Genomic DNA, 26,249 nt, shown 5'->3' with positions numbered 1-26,249 from the left:
GACGCAGATGGAGCCTGTGTGTTGGGAACGGAGCGTCAGCTGATTGGCATCAGCTCATCTGCAGCCTGGGGTGACGTCGGACAGGATCGGCGTTCAGGAGGACACCTGGGATTTCCTCGTTGCTGGATTTGAAATGCACGCATCAAATAGGTATGTGTAGCGCTACAATTAGTAAGATGGCCATCTGAATCTAAATCTAAACGTGTGCACACATAATGGCATAAATCCAATGCATTGGTTGTTGAAGTGGAGGAACAATTTACTTTGTATCAATTAACTGGTTGCAATCTATTGACTGACGGACTTTTATTATGGAGGATTGCATAGCGGACGTGGATTTACCAGCAGGTGCTAGTGCGCCATCTACTGCTGACAAACAGGACTTTCTGACCAGCAGTTGTGACACACAAATGGGCAAACCAGTGGTTAAACTTTCTGCTAAAGCAATTGCCAATCGGTTAGATCGGTTGCAAGCTGATAGAAAGGCTAATCTAAATAAAGCTAGCAATTTAAAGGAAAAGATACAAGAGTTGATGCAAAATGGTTTGGTATCAGAAGTTCGAACGTTTCTTGATGGTTACATTGACTTGTGTGTTGAAATAAGATGCATACATGATTCATTAATGAATTTATTGCCGGTTGAGGAGAAAGAAAAACATGAAATATGGTTTAAAGCAAAAATGTTGTTCACTGATGAATTTGCTGAAAAGGTGAAAAGGTGGGTTAAATCAAAAGAAGATGATGAACTTAAAAATGAAAGTGTTGGTCATTTAAATATTGGTGCTGATATTAATCATGATGGGTTGGATAACGATGATATTAGGCCTAATGATAGTGTTTCTAATGTGTGTAAACATTATAGTAAAAGTATTACCAGCAATCGGTCAAGTACAACTTCCTCTGCACAAATAAAAGCTGCAGCAGAGCGCGCTGCACTGGTTGCAAGAATGGCTGTTTTGAAGGAACGTCATGCACTGGAGGAACAGGAGCAACTGATAAAAAGGAAAAAGGAACAGCTTGAGCTAGAAACTGAGCAAGCTGCGTCTACTGCAAAGTTGGCAGTTCTGCAGGCTTCTGATGAACAGTGTCTTTCCCGTGCACAAACTGACGGAATGAACTCTTATTTTGAAAGGCAAAAAATGAAACTCACATCAGAAAACTCTTAATGCCATGGCAAAGGATTATTATCCTGCAGCATGCAAAGTGATGCAGCAAAGAAATGCAGTACCAACACCAACCAAACTGGAAGCAATGGATGTGCGACCAAAACGGACTGAAATGAAAAGTTCTGTGAGCAAGCAGCATTTTGATGCACATGATCAAATGGACTTAAAAAAATCATATGTTTTGCAACATGATGTAAAAACTTCTTGTGAAAATCAAACCAGACAAAGAATAAGTCATCAAACTGATCAAGTTCAAAATGGAGATGTTGTCACTATTATGCATAAGCAAAATGAAATAACTGCTACACTTGTGCATCAACAGCGTCTACTGTCTTTACCACCACGAGACATTCCAGTGTTTGAAGGAGATCCATTTCAATATAAAGCTTTCATTAAAGCGTTTGAACATGGAGTGGAAAACAAAGCCAGTAAAGCTGACTGTCTGTATTATTTTGAGCAATTCACTGCAGGACAGCCTAAGGAACTGGTCCGCAGCTGCCAACATATGGATCCTGAACGTGGCTACATTGTAGCAAAAGGTCTTCTGCAGGACCATTTTGGAAATGAATACAAAATAGCAACTGCTTATATAAACAAAGCTCTGAACTGGCCATCAATAAAATCAGAGGATGTTAAAGCTCTACAAGCTTATGCTTTGTTTCTACGAGGATGTTGCAATGTGATGGAAGAACTTCATTATATGCAGGAGTTGGATATGCCAAGTAACATGAAAATGGTCCTTTCCAAGCTTCCATACAAACTCAGAGAGAGATGGAGAGCTGTTGCTCATGATATTTTGGAATCATATGACCACAGAGCTCATTTTATTGATCTGGTTGTATTTCTGGAGAAACATGTGAGGATCCTGTCTGATCCAATTTTTGGTGACATTGAAGTGTATGCACCACAACATACAGCTGGCCTGAGGTCTTCCAGCAGCTTCAAGCTACAGTCAAGGATCAGAAGTAAAGGGAGTAGTTTTTCTACCACAGCAACATCAGTGGCTTACTCTGAAGATGGATCAAAGACACAAAAGCCATACTGTCATTGTTGTTCATGTGCTCACCTTATAAATAAATGCCAACAGTTCAAAAACAAGAAACACAGAGAGAAAATCAGTCTTTTGAAGGACAAAGGGATTTGTTTTGGATGCTTGTGTACTGGTCACATCAGCAGAGATTGTAATAAACGTTTAATCTGTGAAATTTGTGATCAACTACACACAACTGTGTTGCATATTCCAAAGGCAAATTCTGAGCCTGAACCAATAAAAGAGCCAACAGGAGTTAAACCATCAACTCTTCCCCAGACGTGTGGACATACAGGGGCCGGAAAGAGTCGCTGTATTCTGTCAATCATTCCAGTGCAAGTAAAGTCAGCCAAGGGAGTGAATGTCCTACAGACATACGCTCTATTAGATCCTGGTAGTACAGCTACATTTTGTTCAGAACAGCTTATGCAAAGATTAAACATCACAGGGAAAAGGACTAACTTTCTCTTAAAAACAATGGGGCAGGAAAAGGTTGTTACTGCTTATTCATTGTCTGGCATTGAGGTATCAGGGTTGAATGGAAACAACTTTTATCCTCTGCCAGAAGTCCTTACGCAGAAGCAAATGACAGTCACTTCAGATAATATTGTTACTGCTGCGGAAATAGAAAGATGGCCCTATTTGTCAAAGGTTCAAATCCCCACCATAAAGGCCAATGTTGACTTGTTGATAGGAACCAACGCTCCCAAGATATTAGAGCCTTGGGAAGTGGTCAACAGTTGTGGAGAGGGCCCATATGCTCTAAGGACAGTGTTGGGCTGGGTGATAAATGGTCCATTAAATGAAGATGGAAATAACAGCAGCACTGAAGTGAAGCCGCGTTCTGCTCTAGTGAACATAATCTCTGTATCTAACTTGGAGTTCCTGCTCAACAATCAGTACGACCATGACTTCAATGAGAAAACCTCAGAGAAAAGTGAAATGTCAAGAGAAGACATTCGTTTTATGGAAATCATTGAATCCTCTTCAACTTTACAGGATAAGAAATATTGTCTAAAACTGCCCTTTAAGAACACAGATGCTATGCTACCAAATAGCTACTCTGTAGCCAAGCAGAGGATACTTGGATTAAGAAGGAGGTTTATAAATGACTCTCGACTTCATAAGGAATATTCAAGTTGCCTCCAGGATGTCATTAAAAAGGGTTATGCCAAGCAAGTACCAGATCAACAGTTGAACGGTACAGTTGGGAAAGTATGGTACATTCCTCACCATGGTGTTTTTCACCCAAAAAAAGGTTCGTTAAGAGTGGTGTTTGATTGTGGAGCCACTTATCAAGGAACATCATTAAATAAAGAACTGCTACAAGGACCGAACCTTACCAGTTCCTTGCTTGGAGTACTCCTTCGCTTCAGGCAGGAGCCTGTAGCATTTATGGGTGACATTCAGGCCATGTTCCATCAGGTGAAGGTTGCAGAACAAGACAGAGACTTTCTGCGCTTTCTCTGGTGGCCAGAAGGAGACATCAGCAGAGAACTGAAAGTCTACAGAATGACTGTGCACTTGTTTGGAGCCGTTTCCTCTCCAAGTTGCGCTAGCTATGCGCTAAAGAAAACTGCAGATGACAACAAAGATGATTTTTCTGATCAAGCTGTTCTTGCTGTCAAGCAAAACTTTTATGTTGATGACTGCCTGATGAGTTTGGGTTCAGAGGAAGAGGCCATAAAAATGGTGAATGAACTAAATGCTCTCTGTAAAAGAGGTGGATTTCAGTTGGAGAAATGGATCAGTAACAGTCGAGCAGTGTTGCAGTCTATCCCAGAAGAACACTGGGCAAAGGATTTAAAAGAGCTCAATTTAGATCGCGATGACATCCCAGCTGAAAGAGCTTTAGGTCTACTGTGGTGTGTTGAGTCAGACTCCTTCAGATTTAAGATGGAGATGAAACGTCAGTCTCCAACTAGACGTGGCATGCTGTCCATCACCAGTTCAGTATACGATCCTTTGGGTTTTCTGTCTCCAGCCATCCTACCTGCTAAGATGATGCAGCAAGAGCTCTGTAGGAGGAGCTGTGGATGGGATGATGTCATCCCACTGGATATTTTAAAACGGTGGGAACAGTGGTTGGAGGAGGTCAAGTTACTGGCTTCATTCAAAGTAGCAAGATGTATGAAACCAAAAGATTTTGGGAACCTCAAATACTGCCAGTTACATCATTTCGCTGATGCCAGTAAAGATGGCTATGGAACTGTAACATACATCCGGTTGAAAGACAACAAGGATCATATTAATGTAGCTTTCTTACTAGGAAAGGCCAGAGTAGCGCCTTTAAAAACTGTGACGACCCCAAGACTGGAACTTACAGCCGCAGTTTTGGCTGCCAGAGTGGACGTGATGCTAAAGGCAGAGCTTCAAATGCAGCTGGATGAATCTGTGTTTTGGACGGACAGTACATCAGTTCTGAAATACATCAACAATGAGGATAAACGTTTCCAAACCTTTGTGGCAAATCGGATCTCAACAATAAGAGAGATTTCAAGCCCTTCCCAATGGAGGCATGTTGGTTCCAATGACAACCCAGCCGATGCTGCATCAATGGGAATGAAACCGACCCGTTTTCTGACTAACCACATTTGGATTGAGGGCCCCAGCTTTCTTTGGAAGCCTGAGGGATTCTGGCCAGAGAATCCTGTTGATAATAAGATGGACTCCAATGATCCAGAGCTCAAAAGGGATGCTCTTGTGAACTGTGCTGCCACTGATTCAATTAAGCCCACTGATTTTCTTATTAACTACTTTTCCGAATGGAGGAAACTCAAGATTTCCGTTGCCTGGTTTCTCAGACTGAAAACCCATTTGTTGCAGCTCATTCGACAAACAGCTCATCTGAAAGACCCTGATCTTAATAATGGGCAAGTGAAAGGAAAAAAGGCTGCAGTGACATCAAAGGGCAACGCCTTAAAGCCCAAGGATCTGTTGGAAGCTGAGTTGGCCATTGTACGCTATTGTCAGCAGCAGAGGTTCGAAAATGAAATTTCCTGCTTGCTGTCCAAGACTGGAACAGTAAGCAGACAGAGTTCCATCTATAAACTGGACCCTATGTTGGATAATGGGCTGTTGAGAGTTGGAGGAAGGTTAAGTAAAGGAGCAATGCCCATGGAAGAAAAACACCCTCTTATTCTCTCTAAAGATCAGCATATCTCCAGGCTCATTCTTAAACATATTCATCAGTTGTTGGGACACAGTGGACGAAACCATACTCTGTCAACTCTTAGGAGGAAATATTGGATCACCAATGCAAATGTAGCAGTGAGAAAAATCATATCTGAATGCCGCAATTGCAGACGTTTTAATGGGAGAGCTTTGGAGCAGAAGATGGCAGATCTTCCAAAAGAGAGACTTGTTCCTGATTTGCCTCCATTTACAAATGTTGGAGTGGATTATTTTGGACCTGTTGAAATCAAGCAAGGCAGAAAACAATGCAAACGATATGGTGTGATATTCACCTTTATGACGAGCAGAGCAATACACTTGGAAGTAGCAAACTCCCTAGAAACAGATGCCTGCATCAATGCAATGCGTCGTTTTATCAGCAGAAGGGGTCAAGCTGTTCGCATCAGGTCGGACAATGGGACAAATTTTGTTGGAGCCGAACGGGAGTTGAGGCAAGCTCTCTCTTCATTGGATCATAAACGGATTCAAGATGCTCTTACTCCATCTGGAGTTGAATGGAGTTTCAATCCACCAGCAGGATCCCATCATGGTGGAGTCTGGGAACGTATGATACGCCTTGTTAGGCGCATCCTCAATTCCGTTTTAAGACAGCAACGATTGGATGACGATGGACTTCATACTGTTATGTGTGAAATAGAGGCCATATTGAATGATCGTCCGATAACAAGGCTATCAGATGAGCCAAATGACTTGGAACCTCTCACACCAAATCATCTACTGCTACTAAAAGGAAAACCTGCCTTACCACCTGGGCTGTTTGAACCGTCAGATATGTATGTGAAGCGTCGTTGGAGACAAGTTCAATACATCTCAGATTTATTTTGGAAACGCTGGATCAAGGAGTATTTGCCCCTATTGCAAGAAAGACAGAAGTGGAATCAACAGAAGCAAAATTTGAAATCTGGAGATGTCGTCGTCATCATGGATTCATCTGCCCCACGTGGATCCTGGCCTCTTGCTAAAGTAATATCGGTTTTCTCGGATAAAAAAGGCATGGTGCGATCTGTAAAACTGCAGACAAAGAACAATATCATTGAAAGACCTGTTACCAAACTTTGTTTGATACAGGGGGTGTAAATCAACAGTTATGTATTCATTTGCTCCTATTGTTATTGTATATAATTGTTATGTCTGCCTGCCATAACAATTAGGGGCCGGTGTGTAGGAGCAGATTATGAATTTCTGTATTCCAAATGGTTTGGGTCACATGATCTGTCAGCTGTCTATATAAGTATGATCCGGTGTTGATGAGGACAGGTGTGTTCCACCCGAAAGGGGGAAACAGTTTTTGACCGCAACGCAAAGCAATACTACCGATACAGAAGTGAAAGCTATGTGGATCGCAGAAACAATGTATGCGGTGTTATTGTCAACATTGCCGAGTCATGGAAATAAATGGATTACCTGCACTTACATCAAGGACGGCTCTCATTTCAATTAAGCGGCTAAGTAATCGGCGTGTCAACTTTACCCTGGTGTACCACCTCAGGGGCTTAAAGCTTTGGCTTAGCCTCTATAACTTCAATACTTTAACTCAAGTAGATGCTTAACCGAGTAACTTTTACATGCAGTTGAGTAGATTCGACTATGAGTATCAATACTTTTAGTCAATTACTACTGTCAAGCACTTCGTCCACAACTGCTTGTATCTTTGTTTTCTGTCTTTTTGTGCTCACCTCAGCCCACAGCTGGTGTTTCATCCATTTCTTATCAAAGGGACCAGATATAGCAGCTCTTTGTTGTCTCCACCTTCATTGAATTCTTATTAGTAGAAGAACCAGATGAGAAAATTGGTCAGAGGATGTGTATTCTTGTATTTAGAATAATTAGAGAGATAGTGAGGTACTAAACGAGGCTATTTGGTCACACATTGAAAGCATTTTTATCTAAACTTCGATTGTATTTGAGCAGCCAGCGTCCTTTTATCCTATTTATAAACTCCACAGAGGATATGAGTTTAAATATATTTTTATATTAAGAAGAAAACTCTCAGAAAGATTGGATGTTTAGAGGCCAGAATTACTCCACCAAGTTTTTTTTTCTTTCCTTCTTTTTTCCCCTTTTTTTAACAAGTAAGAAGTTAACTCATGTAGAATGTTTACTGTCTGTTTCTCCCCTCGGTGAGCTTCTTGACTTCCCCTCTCAGCGCTTCGTTTTCGGCTGTGAAGCAGGCGAGCTGCTCTTGACTCAATTCCAGCGCCTCTCTTAGGGCTTGAAATTCCTCGTGCACAACTTCTACCAAGGTGAAACGGGCATCCAGTCAAGTTAGCCCCTTGAGCCTGGCGGGCCTGGTACCTGGCCCATCTGACACCTGCTCATCCTATCTATTTATAGAAATGGTCAAAACACAGTCACATGGTGTTTCATCCACACACCTTTTAGAATGGGTCTTTAAAATTTCTAAAATGTGTTTCAAAATAATTTTTTTACAAATGCTTTTTGTTTCATAGCTGTGTAGACAAATAAAATGAGATTTATTTTCTTTTCTTTTTTATATAATCAGGACAGAGCACATTAATGAACAGTCTTATACTTCTGTACAGATTGTAAATGAGCCAGATTATAGCATAGTTGCTAATTTACATCTGTCGTCCTGAGGCAAGAAGACAAAACAACACAAGATCACATAATACAGTATCAGTCAAAAGACTTAAACACACGTTCAGACAATGACATTACAACAATAAAATTAGTGAGTGCATGACTGGGAACTTTTAAGAAACTGTTGAAGGTGCTTTTTAAATGTGCAATAAGCGGGACATTCCCTGATGTTTGTTGGGAGGCTGTTCCAGAAGTGACCCCCTCTGACTGATAGAACGGTTTGTCCAAAGGTTGTTCTTCTGTGGGGGATCTCTAGGTCTCCTCTGGAAGAGGCTCTGGTGCAAATACGTTTGAATTTTAAAGTTAAAATTTAAAATCCTCCTGTCGAAACACTCGCCCAGGTAGCTCTCCAGACTGGTCAAGGTCTCCTCGACCAGTTTGTTTCCTCGTAAGATACGAGACAATTGTTAATTTTTTAACCTTACATAGTTACTTTTGTTGTTATTGGCTTTTCTTACCTGGGTGGATCTTATTGAAAACTACCTGTTTTCCGTCATTTCTGAACAGCTCTGGTGAGATCTCAACCTCTCACACTGAAGTAGATAAGCAGTATTGATGGGTCTTGTCTCTCCATGACAGAGGTCAGAGAACCCTGATTAAAATCAGGCCCTTCAATCCGCCGATCAAAGTCTTGTTATTGAAACTAGAAGCTTCCTTTCCTGCTTGTCATGAAAAAACGATTTTTGAGGTTTTATTCTTTACATTCTAATGTTTGCATTTAGGTCACTGTGGTATTAAGAACAAAACTGTAATAATTTCCTAATATTAACAGTTATTTATTTGGAAATAACTAATAAAATGTCCATTTGTATTTTTATATTCAATAACATGATAGATTTTCTCTTCTGGGCCAAACTTTTTACTAACTTTTTAACGTTTTACTAATGTTTAAAGCTGATCAGTTTTCCTTCTTTTTTTTCTGCTGCTTTTTAAGTCACCAGTTCTCAGTGAGGTTAACGTCTGCAAATGTTTATTTCACAGGTTCTGATTTGTTTTTTTGTTTTTTTGCCATGTGAAACAGCAGTGGCGGTTCTAGACCAAATGTACCAGGGGGGCCAGGAGGGGGCCAGCGTGTTTTCATGGGGGCACACAAAAGCATGAAATAAAAAAACAGGCCAAGGGATTCAAATAAATTAAGATAGCTGCATTAAGTGAAATTTCTATTCAATTAGGTTTCATTAAAATTCTAAATGTCTTAATAGGTCAATATACATTCAGAATTTAGGAATTTTACTTTTTTTTTACTTAATTTAAGTTGAAATTACAGTTTTATATAAAATCTGAATTAGAATTTAAGAAAAACTGTTAAAATTAGCTGTAAAAAATAGAGTTTTTTTTTTTTACATTTGTTTTGGAAAAAAAACATTAAGCAGATGAAAACAGGGATCCTATCTCAATACCACTTATGCTATGTTTTTAAACAGTTAATAAAACAGAATTTGTAAAGAAAAAAATAAAATGGATCCAAAGGATCTATCAGTAACCATGTCTGTTCCAGCGCAGATCATCATTAGAATCTCTTTAAGTATTATGTCTCCAGTACAGGGGCCATAACAGGTGCCAGGACTTGATCTACAGGGGCCCTGGCCCCCGTTGGCCCCTGTCTAGAACCGCCCGTGTGAAACAGGACTCTGTTCCCTTTTTAAAAAATGGATTGCATTCATGGAATGAAGTGGCTTCATCGCTGCTCTCCTTCACTAATCCAAGCCTCTTTCTGGTGTCTGCAGATATGTGCTCTGTTCAGGGTGGTTTTCACCAGCGTTTAGCACCATGTTCACTCCCTTTGCACGAGAGCGTTGCCAATCTAGTCTTGATGAAACATCGTTTGCTGTCTTTAAATCTTTGCGTTTCTTTTTTCTGCTGCAGGTTCAAACGTTGTCAACGACGCCTGCATCCAATTCCACTTCAGCCTCCCGACAGAGAGGAAGGAAGAGGACCAAAGTTTTGTCCATAGCTCGAAAGTGAGAGTTTAAAAAAAAATCTTTTGATGAGGTTAGGTTCAAAGAGGGAGCAGTTAACACCTCTAATAGAAAAGACAAATCCTATTTATAGGACAGATTTCTGTTTGCTCTTAGTTGGTAAGAAGTAAAAGCGTTTTCTTAACCTGCTTGTTAGGATTCTGCGTATCCGGAAGGAACCGCCCACCCTGCAGCCCAAAGAGCCCCCTCCCTGTCTGCTTGAAGCTGACCTCACTGAGTTTGACGTCCAGAACTCCCACCTGCCCTCAGAGGTGCTGTACATGCTGAAGAACGTCAGGTTTGTGAAAAAAAAAACTACACACTTCCATCTTCCCAGGAAAGCAAAAGATTCCTTTAATAATTAGCAGATTTTCCCTCCTAAAGCAGATTTGCGTTCATGAAGCTTCATCGGTAGAGTTCTCTCCCACTGTCAAAGATTCTTCAGCATTATTCTTAGGTTTTTTTCTTTAAAAGCAGATGATGAGGAGCAAACGCTGATTGTGATCTTTCCTCCTATGTGTCCCTCGGAGCTTTAATAACACTACTGTGAAGAAAAGTTCAGAACAGAACCAACCACACAGGACACCAGCTATAAAGCTGCAGCACCCAATACAGTCCTTCTCTCATTCCCTTCATTCCCTGCATGTCATTTTAGTGGGTGCAAAATTAAATTGATTAACAAAATTATCTACACAGGCTTTTTTTTTTTTTTTATAGTTTTGCAGAACCAATTAATTGCAAAAAAAAAAATTCCCAAGAAAATGTGAAGGTGAATCATATATAGTGAAATTGCAATGAAGCTGTGGTTTGCCTTCAGGGTGCTTGGCCACTTTGAGAAACCTCTCTTCTTGGAGCTCTGTCGCCACATGGTTCTGATCCAGCTGCACCAGGGGGAGGCACTCTTCCGACCCGGTGATACTGATGACAGCATTTACGTTGTGCAAGATGGCCGTCTGGAGCTTTGCATCCATGAGAGCGTAAGTCTGACGTGTGATTGTTTAAGTAATTTGTTAGTTTTTTAGTTTAAGCGGCATATTCCACAGCTGTTCATATTATTGGATTTATTTATTTAAATGAAAAGGATGCTTAATGGAGGCAGTTATTAAATACTTAGTGTTAAGATGCAACAGTTCATATACAGGTGCTGGTCATAAAATTAGAATATCATGAAAAAGTAGATTGATTTCAGTAATTCCATTTAAAAAGTGAAACTTGTATATTATATTCATACATAACATACAAACTCATATATTTCAGATGTTTATTTTGTTTAATTTTGATGATTACAAATGACAACAAATGAAAATCTCAAATTCATCATATCAGAAAATTAGAATATTACTGAAGACCAATAAAAACAAAGGATTTATAGAAATGTTGGCCAACTGAAAAGTATGAACATGAAAAGTATGAGCATGTACAGCACTCAGTATTTAGTTGGGCCTCCTTTGGCCTGTATTACTGCAGCAATGCGGCGTGGCATGGAGTCGATCAGTCTGTGGCACTGCTCAGGTGTTATGATAGCCCAGGTTGCTCTAATAGTGGCTTTTAGCTCTTCTGAATTGTTGGGTCTGGTGTATTGCATTTTCTTCTTCACAATACCCCATAGATTTTCTATGGGGTTAAGGTCAGGAGAGTTTGCTGGCCAATTAAGAACAGGGATACCATGGTCCTTCAACCAGGTACTGGTAGCTTTGGCACTGTGTGCAGGTGCCAAGTCCTGTTGGAAAATGAAATCTGCATCTCCAAAAAGTTGGTCAGCTGCAGGAAGCATGAAGTGCTCTAAAACTTCCTGGTATGTGGCTGCGTTGACCCTGGACCTCAGAAAACACAATGGACCAACACCAGCAGATGACATGGCACCCCAAACCATCACTGACTGTGGAAACTTTACACTGGACTTCAAGCAACGTGGATGAAGTGCCTCTCTTCTTTTCCTCCAGACTCTGGGACCTTGATTTCCAAAGGAAATGCAAAATTTACTTTCATCAGAGAACATGACTTTGGACCACTCACCAGCAGTCCAGTCCTGTTTCTCTTTAGCCCAGGCAAGACGCTTCTGACGCTGTCTGTGGTTCAAGAGTGGCTTGACACAAGGAATGCGACAGCAGAAACCCATGTCTTTCATACGTCTGTGTGTGGTGGTTCTTGAAGCACTCACTCCAGCTGCAGTCCACTCTTTGTGAATCTCCCCCACATTTTTGAATGGGTTTTGTTTCACAATCCTCTCCAGGGTGCGGTTATCTCTCTTGCTTGTACACTTTTTTCGACCACATCTTTTCCTTCCCTTCGCCTCTCTATTAATGTGCTTGGACACTGAGCTCTGTGAACAGCCAGCCTCTTTAGCGATGACCTTTTGTGTCTTGCCCTCCTTGTGCAAGGTGTCGATGGTCGTCTTTTGGACAACTGTCAAGTCAGCAGTCTTCCCCATGATTGTGTAGCCTATAGAACTAGACTGAAAGACCATTTAAAGGCTTTTGCAGGTGGTTTGAGTTAATTAGCTGATTAGAGTGTGGCACCAGGGGCCATCAATTTTGAACCTTTTCACAATATTCTAATTTTCTGATATGATGAATTTGAGATTTTCATTTGTTGTCATTTGTAATCATCAAATTAAACAAAATAAACATCTGAAATATATGAGTTTGTATGTAATGTATGAATATAATATACAAGTTTCACTTTTTAAATGGAATTACTGAAATCAATCTACTTTTTCATGATATTCTAATTTTATGACCAGCACCTGTATAACAGTTCGCAACACATGTCATCTCAAGGCAATTCCAGAGACAATTCAACCAGAACAAACAATCAGATTGATTCAAAGTTTTCTATCTAAGGAAAACCAGCTGATTACATCGATTCACTGACTCTACCGAAATCCATTACATCGAGCATGCATGCAGTGACAGTGGAGAGGAAAAAACTCCCTATAAATATTTTCTATGCTAGAAAAGGTCATATTAAACTATCTCGACGGTGGGCTCTGTTTGTGAAGGAAACAGTTCTGATCCAGTTAGAATTTTATGACAAGATTATGATCTTCTTTTTTTTTAAGCTCTAACCTTTTAAATTTAATTTTGGACATAAACTTACAGTTCTCTGTAAGCATAATATAAGAAAATTAAATTTATCAGGTTTTTATTAGACCTGTGCTGTGAATAAATGTTTAATTTAGGAGCAAAGACAATGTAATACTGATGCTATGTGAAGAGCAGTTGCTGTTCGTGAACATAGACAAAATGAATAACGTGTTGGCATCTTAACCTAGCTTTAGCATTTTTTTTTTTTTTTTGCACTTTGCTTGGTCGGCATTACAATCAAGAGATTTTTATTCCAGAATTTTGAAATCTTTATTTAAACTTTGAGATTTCCCAAAATGTGTCTATATTTCTCTTACATTTTAAAGCCCATACAAATAAAGCAAGGCAACTTTGCTGTCTTTGTTCTCCCTTCCTGTTATCCACTGAAATTGTTGCTCTCTATTAAAGCTAGATTGCACTCAGGACTCTTTGAGTTTTGAATTTCTTCTTCGGGGTTTGTTTTATTAAAGCTAACACATAAAAGAAGCGTGGCTAACTTTGCGCGTTCTTCCCTCAGTAACTGCATCCACACTGAAGAGTGAGGTTTTACTTTCATCTCATAGACCAACCGTTTACCATTTAGGGCGAATAATATCAAACAAATGTGACTGAAGTAAACGAAAACGTGAAAAGGTGCTGATGTAAAAAATAACAAAAGAACAAAGGGCACTTTCTGTGGCGGATAGCATCACTCACTGTCCTAGTAGTGTTCCTTACGGGCACAGCTTAAACATCATGCACGTATCCTATTTTAAATGAATAGCCAAATTCTGTCTGATAAATGTCTTTAATAAGCAGAGGTCACGAATTAGGGGACCAGGGTCCTGCTGGCTAATCCAGACCCAACCTGATTTAAAACATTTATAAATTAAAGCATGTTGTCTGATGACAGTGTCTAACTTCACTTGCGCTGCTTCTCCTGTTAATATGGTAAAGCCCTCCTGCGTGTCCAGGACCAGGCTGCACGTGATCCAAATGAGCCAATGAGCTGCTGTCAGTCTGGGTTGCTGCTGCTGCTACTTTTAGACACAGCAGGCAAACCTGTAGCAAGCCGGGCGATGGAAAAGAAGGAGAAGACGATGAGAAAAAGAGAGCAGAGAAAGTGTGGACTGCTGGAAGAACTGCGGTGAACTGGTGAAAGAAAAGTGAAATGGCGTGCTCAAAGATGACCCTGCCCATTTAGAGGATGTTTGGCTCAACCTGCTGCTGTGAAGCAGGATTCTCCACCATGAACAGAATCAAAAATAAATCTGGATCCAGGCTCAAAATGAGCACCTTGATATGTGCTTGAGAATGGCTTAGTCTCCATTCAAACCCAGGTTTAAAGCCTTGCAGGGCAGCCTAAAGCCCACTGCTCTCAGTAAGCAATAAAAAAAGAAAGAAAAAAAACATGTGAATCAGGATATTATCTATACACCAAACTGAAAGATTATTGTTCTCTACTTCAAAAACAATTTCGATTTTAAAATGGAAAAATGTTCTATTTTTTATTTAAAAATTCAATGTATAACATGGCTGCACAAACACCTGTATTTATTTCAGTGTTGAATTCTGTTTAAAGTAACTGATATTAATTTAAAATGTCTCCGGACCTTTACTGGTTGATGATTTTCTTTATTCAGACCCAGATGATTTTTAATTGGTTAAAAACCATAGGTTGGTTTGACGATAAGATTGGTAGCAACAAAACACCGTATAATGAAACATAGTGTCTATAAAATAATTTTTAAAAATTATTAACCATTTCAAACCATTCAACGTTTTGGTGGGGGTGAGGCGAGAGGGGGATTTTGTCATTAGGACACTGTGAAAAGGCCAGGTGTTCTAGCACCACACAGTGTGCACGTCTGCACACGACCCTTTTCTCAGTGATGTGTGGGAGTTTAATCGTGCTGGCTCTCTGTCGCTGTAGGATGGTACGGATGCAGTGGTGAAGGATGTCCTACCTGGAGACAGCGTGCACAGTCTGCTCAGTATCCTGGACATTATCACCGTACGTCTACAGCCTCCTCCTCTGTCTCCTTTATTGATTTTCCTTCCTCTCAAAACAAGGCATCCTGTAAATTGCAGGGCTACCCAGCTCCTTATAAAACAGTGTCTGCAAGGGCTGCAGTCCCTTCCACCGTCCTGCGTCTTCCAGCTGTGGCTTTCCAGGCCGTCTTTGAAAAGTATCCAGAGACTTTGGTCCGGGTCATTCAGGTACATCTAAGCCAATCAAAAGCCAATTCCTGTACTAATGCTGTTCAACATTAACATAATGCATGTTGTCACCATTCCTCCCCCTCTATAGATTATTATGGTGCGTCTGCAGAGAGTGACATTCCTTGCTTTACACAACTACCTTGGCCTCACCACTGAGCTTTTCAACCCGGTACTCTGATTCACAAAAGAAAACTACCTCTCATGGAGGCTGCACAAATGTCAGAAAGTGAGTAGAAACACTTTTGAAGATATGTTTGTCTTTTATTTGTGTAACAGGAAAGTCAGGCTATATCTCTGGTCTCCATGGCGAACGTTCTGGGCGATAGTCAGCTTAAAGGCTTCCGCAGACAGCCGTCACACTCCGAAGATACGGGGTCGGAGAAAGCTGACGCAGGTCAGAAAAGATGGCCTTGTTTACTAGTTTTTTCTTGTTTTTGTTTTTTTACCAAAGGCTTTTTTTTTCTGAAGTCATTTATGTCTTATTTTTATAACAGAAAAGACCAGCTCCTCGGACGCGTCTCCAGCTAAATACAGGAAATCTCTCTCCATGCCAGGCTCCTGTTCTAGCTCAGGTACACGCATAAAATGGTCTGTTCATTTGAATGAATAACATAAATAGGCATATAATGTATATCTGATGTATATCTTTATAGAGATTGACAAATAGAGGGTTTTTAAGGCTATGATTATTTGGACATCAGTCTAACCGATCCCAGATTTGGGCTACTGATTCTTTTCGGGTGGCTATTGAAGCCAATCTAGATTTTTCTTCCTCTGTTTATTTGATAATAATAACATTTTTTACACGTCTTAATTAAAAAAAAGAAAACATTTATTTACAAATCAATGAAAACATCAGCAATGGAGTATGCAGCAATGAATGCTGATCTCAACCCAGTGCTGCTTGAATGAGCTAATTAATTGGCAAATGCAGGCAAATGTTGGTTAAAACTGATATTAGAAAAAATGCTAATATCAGCCAAAAATATCAGCCGCCCAATTTATCAGTCTCTCTTTATATATACATATATGTAGTTTTTTTTTTTGTCTTTTCACAAGCCTGATTGGCTGATAAAGTGTCTGGAAAGACCAAAATTAACCAAATGCCAGGGATATTTACTTGGGACTTTGACTAGGCCATTTTAACTCCTTAAAAAGCTTCAGTCCAGTTGTACTTCCGTCACTCTGTCTGGATGTGGAAAGGCTTCAGTAATTCCTCTAACCCCCAGATTCCATATAGTCCGTCAGCGCTCCTCCCCGCTCACATGCGTTGTACGGAGTACTTGTGTCATGTTAATTAATGAGAGCTGCTCCACATCCACCGCTACTCCTCCGCATGCCACCGTCCATGTACGTCTTTTCCGTCCGTCATCGTCAAAACACGGAGCCAAGCACTTTTTAATCCACTCCGGCCAGGTCAAGATCCGCAATTGCAATCGCACCAAACAGGAAAAAGAACATCGAGAAGATCCGGTTTGTCAAATTAAAATATAGTAACGACAGATCGTTAACTAAAAATTAGAGCATAATTCTTATATATTCCAAAAAAAACGAAAACCGTTGATTTAAAAGATTGGATGCAAAGTTTTGGTTCTTCAACAGACCAGGAAGCAGAAATGTCATCTACATCAAAAATATTTATTTTATACCAAGTGGCTTAAAAGTTTTATCAAATCAAAAAAGGTCAAATAAACTTCTTATTGCAGGAATGGATGAAGAGATGCTGAGTGTGGAAGTAGAGAACAAACATAGTTCATATAAAAAAGCAGTTTTGTATGATCCTAGTTATCCCTGTTAGAAAAATCCACAACAAAAAGAAAATATTTGTGCAGAAACTGAACATATACTGGATGCTAATTGGGATTTTTTAAATATATAATAAATTAAGCGTTAATTTATGCATGTTTTGCTCCTATGAATTTAATGATAATATGGCGCATGCTCTCCTCAAGCTCCGAGGAAGTCGGAGTGCAGCAAGATGGGAGGAACAGCGGAGGCTGTAGGCTTGGCTTTGCACAGGCCGTCTGGAGAGCAGCTGAGGATGTAGGATTTTGGGGTAACAGGTATCAGGACAGGAAGAAGCTGCCCCTTTACTTTAATGACGTGTGTTGGGTTCTTTTTAGGAGGTGAAGGACCTGCAGAGGGCAGCAGATGGTTCGACCAGCCTCAGTCCTCCAAAGAAGAGGCGGGAACCCAAGGCTCTGTTAAGGTTTCTGTAGAAGAATGAATTTTATTCCAGTTTTAAACTGAGTTGGCTTAGACCCTTTAAAGCTGCATAATCTCCCTGTAAGGACACACAATCTTCTTCTGATTGTTTTTGGTCAATCTTTGTGTCCTCAGTCTATTCTGAAGAAGAGCGTGACTATGCTGCCCGCTCCGTCTGCTGTTTATCATTACTGCGAGCCTGGAGCAGGAAGCGGCCATCATAACAAAGTCAACACCATCTTCCAGGCTGCTAAAAAGGACCTGCTGCAGGTCATCCAGCTACAGGTAGCTTTCAGAGGAAATGTTTTAATGGCCCTGCTGAGAACAGTGCACTGCCAACATGTTTTGAAACATCTGTATTCATGTCTACTTTTACCCTCTGCCTCTGACTTTAGTTCAGCATCTTAGGTTTTCTAGGTTCATTCTTTCTTTCTTTCTTTCTTTCTTTCTTTCTTTCTTTCTTTCTTTCTTTCTTTCTTTCTTTCTTTCTTTCTTTCTTTCTTTCTTTCTTTCTGTGTATTCGTTTTGTATTTATTTATCTTTAGCATATTTAAACAGCCTCAACCAGCTGTTAAACCCTCTGATAAAGCTCCATCTCTAGAGTGGGCCTGAGGAATTAGGGCTCTTGCTTCATCAATCTTTGGTTCCTGGATCAGACTCCTGCAATAACCCTTCACCTAAAAGCACATTTTTATCATTTTGGATGTTATTTTTTTGTGTTTTGTTTGAAAAATTGTTCAGAACACATCTTAGATGTATAGATTTTCTATTAAAATGTAATCAGCATCAATATAATTGAAGATAGATTCAAGATTCTAGCTGGAATCTTTTACTAAAGCTAACGATTACTTTTAAACCTCAGTGACCTGGAAGGAAGATAGATATTGGAGATCATGTCAGCGTCACAGTGGTGTGCAGGTTTTCAATGTCACATCACAGAAGGAGAATTTCAGATCCTCCTTCCAGGATCCTGCTTCACATGACGGTTACAGAAAAGGGACTGATGTTGGCCAATGACAAATCATTGAATTCAGTTTGAATATTACATGTTTTTCACTTTTGCCATCTAGAGGAAAAATATGCTTTATAACTCACACTGGATATGCATTTGAAGTATTTCATAATTTAGAATAAAGTAGAAATGCAAATGATTTTGCAGTTGTGGTTTGCTAACATGGGCTTAACAGAAACATGTTATCTGCTGGTGTTGTTGAACAGGACCCCAGTCTGTTGGAAGGAAGGGTGACGCTTCGTCAGGTCAAAGCTGGATCTATTGTAGCCCACCAAGGAGATCAGGTGAATGAAGCTTTTCACGCTCTAAAGTCGTTAAAGCTGTCTCGAACCAATAGAGAGGAATCTATCTTAACCCTGTAGGGATTCTGGAGCAAGAAATCCTTCAGATAACAGATATCTGATGAATTCGGGATGTGTTGATTGTCAAAAAATATATTTAGCATGAAGATCCAGAAAACTTATAAGAGAAAAAAATATTTATGGGCTGCAATATGCCTTTCTGCTTTACTAATGACACTCCTGATTTCACTCAGTGTCTGTGGAAAAATAAAGTGGATTTCTATTCTATTGTATTCTATTCTATCATACTCTATTCTATCTAAAATGTTAGTGCCAAAGCTTTTTATGTGTCTCAAGTAGAGCTGGTATCTTTACCTTGGAAGGGGACATCACATGATCTGTATCTATAGATATGATCTGATAAAAATCTAAGCATTCATGTTTATTAAAGTTAAACTGTTTCCCACTCTGCCTTTCTAAATAACCCAGAGCATTATTAACCTGACAACAGCCAGATGCATGTCTCGCTCCGCCCAGCTCCACTCTGGGCGGAGCGAGACATGCATCTGGCTGTTGTCAGGTTAGAGCATTATACCTTCTATATGTCATTTTTAATTTGCAGCCAAAACCTTTATTTTGAAATTGATTTAAATTGATTCCAAATGGAAGCAGGTTGAGTTCAGTAAAAAAAAAATCTTCTTTCACAGAAATCTTATGTTCTTATTATAATATTTTGAGTTATGATTAGACAGACTATTTTTCAACATCTCAACAGTAATTGGATTTTGTTCTGTGTAAAATGAAGACATTTGTTGTGAATTAGCACAATGTAAACAAAATGAGTCTAACAGCATTTAAAGAACTGATTTTATTCTGCCAGCTTCCTCAGTATGCCCCCCTCACACCGATCTAACACTCCTTATGCTTTTATTTGTAACTTCAGATAATTCTGTAATCCCAGCATCACGATCTGAAAGCACAGAAACTTGATCGGATCTATAAAGGGGGTTCTGTTGGTTTATTGAGGAGTTTTGTTATAAAAGGGGCTCTTGTTTCACTGGGGGTGGGGCGTCTTCTTGGTAGAGTGATCAGATCCCAGAAAAACAAATGTTTTGCATTTATTTGTTTTATTTGCCTTTTGTCTTTTAACAGTTAATTTAGTTTAAAAAGAAGCTACCACTTTACCTGCTATCAGCGTCTCTATCTGATCCAGACGGATGAATAACGTTACAACCTGTTTTGAATTGTAGCACCTGTGTGACGCTTTTTCTCTGCCAACAAATAGAACCAATGGAATAAAAAAACAGGCTATTGGCCGATGGCAGGTATACTGCTGTACTTGCCATATATATATATATATATATATATATATATATATATATATATATATATATATATATATATATATATATATATATATATATATATATATATATATATATATATATATATATATATATATATATATATACACTTTACAGAGACAGTTCAACCAGATCATACAGTCAAATTGATTCAAAGTTTTCTATCTAAGGAAAACCAGTTGATTGCATTGGCTCAAGGGCAATCCCTCACACCAAGCATGCTTGTAGCGACAGTGGAGAGGAAAACTCCCTTCCAACAGGAAGAAACCTCCAGCAGGTCCAGGATGAAGAGAGCATCCAGCCAGTCACAGTCAGAGAAACAGGACTACACTAAAAAATAGGCCAAGCTCAAACATCTATCAACAAAGATGTTGATGGGAAGTTGTATGAATGCAGTTCACACAGGAGATCACATACGGGTTGTATATATTTGAATATGTGAATGAACACGCAAAAGAATCAGATTTCACAAAAAAATCGGAATTGAGCATTAAAGAATGCAGTGTGAATCAGAATTATGTGCTGCTTTGTGTTGCTTAATCACATAGCTTAAAGATGAAACGTTTTTGAGTGCAGTTTACAAAATGGTAAAAAGCTTAAAGGTCGTAAATACTTCTGCAAGGTTGTCTAAAAGTTTTTTCCCCCACATAACTGTGGTCCAGTTTTGAGTAAAACAAGGAAATAAAACAGCCTATTTTTTCTGGCCCTTTCAGGATGTGAGCGTAGCGTTCGTCATCTCAGGGCTGCTCCATGTCTACCAGCGCATGATAGACCGGGAGGAAGAGAGCCTGCTGTTTGTTACCCACCCTGGAGAGATGGTGGGCCACCTGGCTGTCCTCACAGGGGAACCCCTCATCTTCACCGTGCGAGCCCACAGAGACTGCACCTTCCTCTCCGTATCCAAGGCCCACTTCTACGAGTAGGATGGACATCAGCTCATTAGCTATCTGTTGTTCACGTCTATCTGTCACGCGTAATGTCTGTAAACATTTGTTTGAACGACTCCAGGATAATGCGAGAGGATCCCAGGGTGGTGCTGCACGTCGCTCACACCGTGGTAAAGAGGATGTCGTCGTTTGTCAGGCAGATCGACTTTGCCCTGGACTGGGTGGCTGTGGAGGCCGGCAGAGCCGTCTACAGGTGCCACAGTTTTACTACCTGAACCAGGCAACGCTTCGCCTTAGAACAACACATTTCCAAAACTGATGCAATTCAGTTTTGGAATTGCAGAGAGTTCTTTACAGAGACAGTTCAACCAGATCATCCAGTCAGATGGTTCAAAATGTATTATATAAGGAAAACCTGCTGATTGCATCGACTCATTGACTCGAAAGCAATCCCTAAAACACTAACACACTAAGCGTGCTTGTAGCGACAGTAGAGAGGAAAAAACTCCCTTTGAACGGGAAGAAAGCTCCAGGAGAACCAGGCTCAGTGTGAGCGGCCATCTGCTGAGGCCGACTGGGGTTCAAGGAGACAGAAGCAGAGATACAAAAGGCAGCTGTCAACCAGCTCCACAGGCGCCCCCATCCATGTCAGAGGATGATCGAGCACATCCAGTTAGTCACAATCAGAGAAACAGGACTACACTGAAAATGGGGCCAAGCTCCAACATCTATAAACAAATGTTTTGATGGCAGCAGCACAGCTGATATTTCTCTCCAGGATGGAGTCACAGCCAAACATGAACAGACCAGATGAAGCTACTAAGAGAAACAGCAGAGAGAGCAGAATGTTAGAGATTGAACTAACAGATTCTGCAGAGTGGGAGAATAGAGATAGAATGAAGCAGAAAGTAGAAAAGTGGTCCTATGTCCTCCAGCAGTCTAAGCCTATAGCAGCATAACTATAGAGATAGCTCAGGATAACCTGAGCCACTCTAACTATAAGCTTTATCAAAAAGGAAAGTTTTAAGCCTAGCCTTAAAAGTAGACAGGGTGTCTGCCTCACGGACTAAAACTGGTAGTTGGTTCCACAGGAGAGGAGCCTGATAACTAAAAGATCTGCCTCCCATTCTACTTTTAGAAATTCTAGGAACCACTAGTAAACCTGCAGATTGAGAGCGAAGTGCTCTGTTAGGAACATAAGGAACAATCAGATCTCTGATATCAGATGGAGCTTGGCCATTTAAGGCTTTATATGTGAGAAGGAGGATTTTAAATTCTATTCTGGATTTAACAGGAAGCCAATGAAGAGAAGCCAGGATAGGAGAGATATGATCTCTCTTTTTCATTTTCATCAGAACTCTGGCTGCAGCATTTTGGATCAGCTGAAGGCTTTTAACTACAGTTTGTGGACTTCCTGATAGTAAAGAATTACAATAGTCCAGCCTTGAAGTAACAAATGCATGGACTAGTTTCTCAGCATCACACCTCTACAGGATGTTTCTAATTTTTGGAATCTGCTCTATCACTCTGTTTAATGGCGGGGTTCCTTTTCTTGAATCTGTCGGGTTTTAGACAAGGAGACAAGTCGGACAGCACCTTCATCGTCCTCAGTGGTCGATTGCGCTCTGTCATTGCAAAGGAAAATGGCAAGAAGGAGTTGGCTGGAGAGTACGGCCGCGGGGACCTGATCGGGGAGGTGAGTGGTGACAGATTTGGTGTCCACAGCACTGCTGAAATATTGAAAAGAAGACCTGAGATTTGTGGGTGTCTGACCAGGTGGAGGCCCTGACGCACATGAACCGAGCCACAACGGTCCACGCCGTCAGGGACTCTGAGCTGGCCAAGCTGCCTGAGGGAGCTCTGAACTCCATCAAGAGGAGGTATCCTCAGGTGGTCACCAGACTGATCCATGTGCTGGGACAGAAGATCCTGGGCAACATGCAGCAGGTCAACGGGCCTCTGAGCGGTAATCTCTCAACCTCTAGAGCTGCACGCTGTTTTCAAATCTGGACCCTGGCGCTGAAATATTTTCCCTTCAGGCTAAAATATCCAGGAAAAGGAATCATCTTCTCTTCCCTGTAGGTCGCGGTCTGGCCCTCCACACACCCACCAGTAAGTGGGATGCTGGGAATCCAGCCTCTAATCTGTCTACTGTGGCCATCCTGCCCGTGTCTGAGGAGGTTCCCCTCACCACCTTTACTCTGGAGCTGCAGCACGCTCTTAGTGGCATCGGTACGTCTGCATGCCCCCTTTAAACAGATGGCTTTAGATGCTACTAGTCTCAGGACAAACATTAATATATGGAATTTCAGGAAGTCCTGTTTACATGGCCGCTGGAAGTAATTTTGATCAGGGGGGCTGTGAAAATTTTAGTTTTTTTTTTTTTTTTTACAAATGACCTATGAGTCTATACGCTTATTGAAAATAAAATTAAAAGAAATAAAATAGATTGAGATTCACTGCTTTGTTGTCATATACACGCAACCAGGGTCTGTAACACACAGACATCATCAGTTCTGAGTAGGGTTGTCAAAAGTATTGATACTCAAAAAAGTATTGATACTGAAAAGTTGTATCCGGATACAATACTCATTTTCAAAAGTATCGATACAGTGTCACCACCAGTGGCACCTAAACAGTCATTCATCTAAAGTGCAGAATAGAGGAAAATGCACTTTCTGAACACTGTGTGATTGAATAATTTTGTGCACTTTTCAGTTTCAGACTTTTTTTTTGTAAGAGGTGCTTCTACTGAGAATTATTTTTGTTTCTTAACCGGTTTGGCTAACGTCATTGTTATTTGTGCAAAGCATAGCCAAGGAAAGAACACTAAATTTTAATTTTGTACGTTTTTTACCAAGCTTGCTTAACCCTTTAAAGCCCGATCCAAGAATAAAACAAAACAGAAATTTACTTTTTTTTGGTTTGAAGTCCTTATTTGGCCTTTTAACAAAATATGTAAAAAGAAAAAACAGAAATACATTTTTGATATTAATAATTTATTACTATGCGATAAGTCAAGATAATTTTTTGTGTAGTCTTCTACTGGCTGTTATCAGGTATATCTGATTGTGTACAATAGGATTTTGAGCAAAGTTTTTACCATAAAATTTTGCAAAAGGTGTCAGATGCAAAACATACTGTATGAATCAAATCATCAGAAACCGTATGTATCAAATACAATTGCTATCATTTCAACCCCCAACCACCTTACAGGGGACAAAACATCCTATGGGCAGCCAAGCAACAATTGCCCCTAACGACCCCCTTTCAGAGGCATAGCCCAGTATCTGGTATTACATACTGGAAAAAAATCAAAATCTAGATAAGTCATTTTTTCTTAGAATAAGAAACCGATTGAGGAGGTAAAAGAGACATTTTGCCAATGGAACAAGACAATTTACTCAATTACATTGTCTTGTTTCAAGTGCATATTATCTAAATATCTTATTTTAAAAGCAAAAATACTTATTCCATTGGCAAACTATCTCATTTTACCTACTCAAATTAATGGTAAATACACTTAATTTGAGAAATTTTGATTTATTTCTAGATCGTTTTTCCACTGCAGGCTAACAAAGAACCTAAAATGACTCCCCGTTCCTAAGGGGTGGACCCATTCTTCTGGTTCAATTTGCATGTTTTCTAAGCCAAAACAAGTTTTTGGGCTACTATATAAAGCTTTGAACTCTAATTCTGACATTTTGAATTGAAAAAGCTTCCTGGATGGGAAGCGAAACGTCTTCAAACATGGAAACAAAGTCCAGTGGATTGTTGTTGTTTTTTACATTTTTGGAATGACTATGACCTGGATGATTGAGAATCTTCACCAGCATTGAGCTGAAATATTACCTGGTGCCATGATAGGAAGAATAAACCTGATCTGGTGTTACCAAGACGTGTTTGATCCTTGTGTGACATGACGTTAAATAGCTTTTATGAGGTGAAAAACAGCCGCCTGTCTCTTGTTACAGTGGTTCTCCTGATTCATAAGAAATCAACAGCAGCAAGACTGAACAGAAGTTAAAATCTGTCAGAAAGTGATTCAGTTCCGATTAAATTTGCTCCAAGATATTCTGTAAAGGTTGTTTCTACATAAAAAAACGTTTAGTTTCTTTTTTTGTTTTGTTTTTCAGGCCCTGCCTTACTGCTGACCAGCGACATCATCAAACAGAGACTGGGCTCTGCTGCCCTGGACAGGTGGGTCAGGGACTGGTGAAAGATTTAAAAATAGGAAGTAGAAGCCACTGGTTGCTTCATAAGGGAGCAGGCCTTGTTCTCTTGCATTAGTTCACAGAAAATTTGTCAGAGAGCTTGATTTCATCCATCTGTATCTACATGTCGCATGTTAAAGCGTCCATGAGTACCGTCTGTCCAGCTGGCTGGGCCAGCAGGAAGACATCCACCGGATCGTCCTCTACCAGTCCGACCCCAGCCTCACGCCCTGGACCCAGCGCTGCATCCGCCAGGCCGACTGCATCATCATTGTGGGACTGGGTGAACAGGAGCCCACTGTGGGGGAGGTCAGTGTGGATTCTCCCTCATCGACTTTATTTGAGATCAATCGTCTCTTTATTAAAGTCACGAAGACTCTCCCCTCCTGCAGTTGGAGCGGATGCTGGAGAGCAGCTCGGTCCGAGCTCAGAAGCAGCTGGTGCTGCTGCACAGGGAGGACGGCCCGCCGCCCAGCGGCACCGCCGAGTGGCTCAACATGCGGAGCTGGATCTCCAGACACCATCACCTGTCCTGCCCCCGCAGAGTGTTCTCCAAAAGGAGTCTACCGAAGCTGGTGCCTACCACTCTCTGGGTTCGAGCCCGTGCCGACCCAGTTGGCCTGTTTTTCTACATTAAAGGATGTTCGTCGTGTTTTGCAGAGAGAGCTGTACCAGCGGGTCTTTGAAAAGCATCCAGATCGTCACTCTGACTTCTCTCGCCTGGCCAGGATCCTGACGGGAAACTCCATCGCCTTGGTTCTGGGTGGAGGCGGCGCCAGGTACGGATCGGTTAAACACGCTTTCCTCTCAGGAACCTTTGCACACCGCTCTGATTAACGCCTCGGGTTTTACCCTGAACCTCAGATAGAAGCTTTAATTTATCGAGAGACGTCTCATTCAAAATGAGAAATATGAATAAATATTCACTCAAATAACTAACTGAATGTCCCTACAAAATAAGAGTAAATAAATTGTTAGAATACAAACTTTCAGCTAATTTAATCATTAATTTATCAACCTTAACATGTATAATATATGTAAATTAAGA

General features: G+C 40.5%; 1 protein-coding gene across 2 annotated transcripts in view; it reads left to right on the top strand.

Moving 5' to 3' along the window:
* The window catches only part of pnpla7b (patatin-like phospholipase domain containing 7b), a 48,417-nt gene that overhangs the window by 9,303 nt on the left and 12,865 nt on the right, over nt 1-26,249 (top strand). For both annotated transcript variants that reach the window (XM_038294107.1, XM_038294108.1), the window contains exons 6-25: nt 9,859-9,953; nt 10,108-10,248; nt 10,768-10,927; nt 14,949-15,029; nt 15,107-15,235; nt 15,327-15,407; nt 15,515-15,632; nt 15,733-15,810; nt 17,362-17,447; nt 17,579-17,728; nt 18,662-18,739; nt 20,814-21,019; nt 21,109-21,240; nt 22,560-22,683; nt 22,764-22,953; nt 23,070-23,219; nt 25,124-25,187; nt 25,342-25,510; nt 25,594-25,776; nt 25,862-25,980. In XM_038294107.1, coding sequence (XP_038150035.1) covers nt 9,859-9,953; nt 10,108-10,248; nt 10,768-10,927; nt 14,949-15,029; nt 15,107-15,235; nt 15,327-15,407; nt 15,515-15,632; nt 15,733-15,810; nt 17,362-17,447; nt 17,579-17,728; nt 18,662-18,739; nt 20,814-21,019; nt 21,109-21,240; nt 22,560-22,683; nt 22,764-22,953; nt 23,070-23,219; nt 25,124-25,187; nt 25,342-25,510; nt 25,594-25,776; nt 25,862-25,980 — 2,534 coding nt within the window. The remainder of the gene's footprint in view (nt 1-9,858; nt 9,954-10,107; nt 10,249-10,767; nt 10,928-14,948; nt 15,030-15,106; nt 15,236-15,326; nt 15,408-15,514; nt 15,633-15,732; nt 15,811-17,361; nt 17,448-17,578; nt 17,729-18,661; nt 18,740-20,813; nt 21,020-21,108; nt 21,241-22,559; nt 22,684-22,763; nt 22,954-23,069; nt 23,220-25,123; nt 25,188-25,341; nt 25,511-25,593; nt 25,777-25,861; nt 25,981-26,249) is intronic.

Source organism: Cyprinodon tularosa, unplaced genomic scaffold (genome assembly GCF_016077235.1).
Source record: "Cyprinodon tularosa strain WSP-4 unplaced genomic scaffold, ASM1607723v1 ctg334, whole genome shotgun sequence".
Lineage (NCBI taxonomy): Eukaryota > Metazoa > Chordata > Actinopteri > Cyprinodontiformes > Cyprinodontidae > Cyprinodon > Cyprinodon tularosa.
The sequence above is the reverse complement of the archived record's forward strand: the minus strand, read 5'-3'. Positions and strand labels throughout refer to the sequence as shown.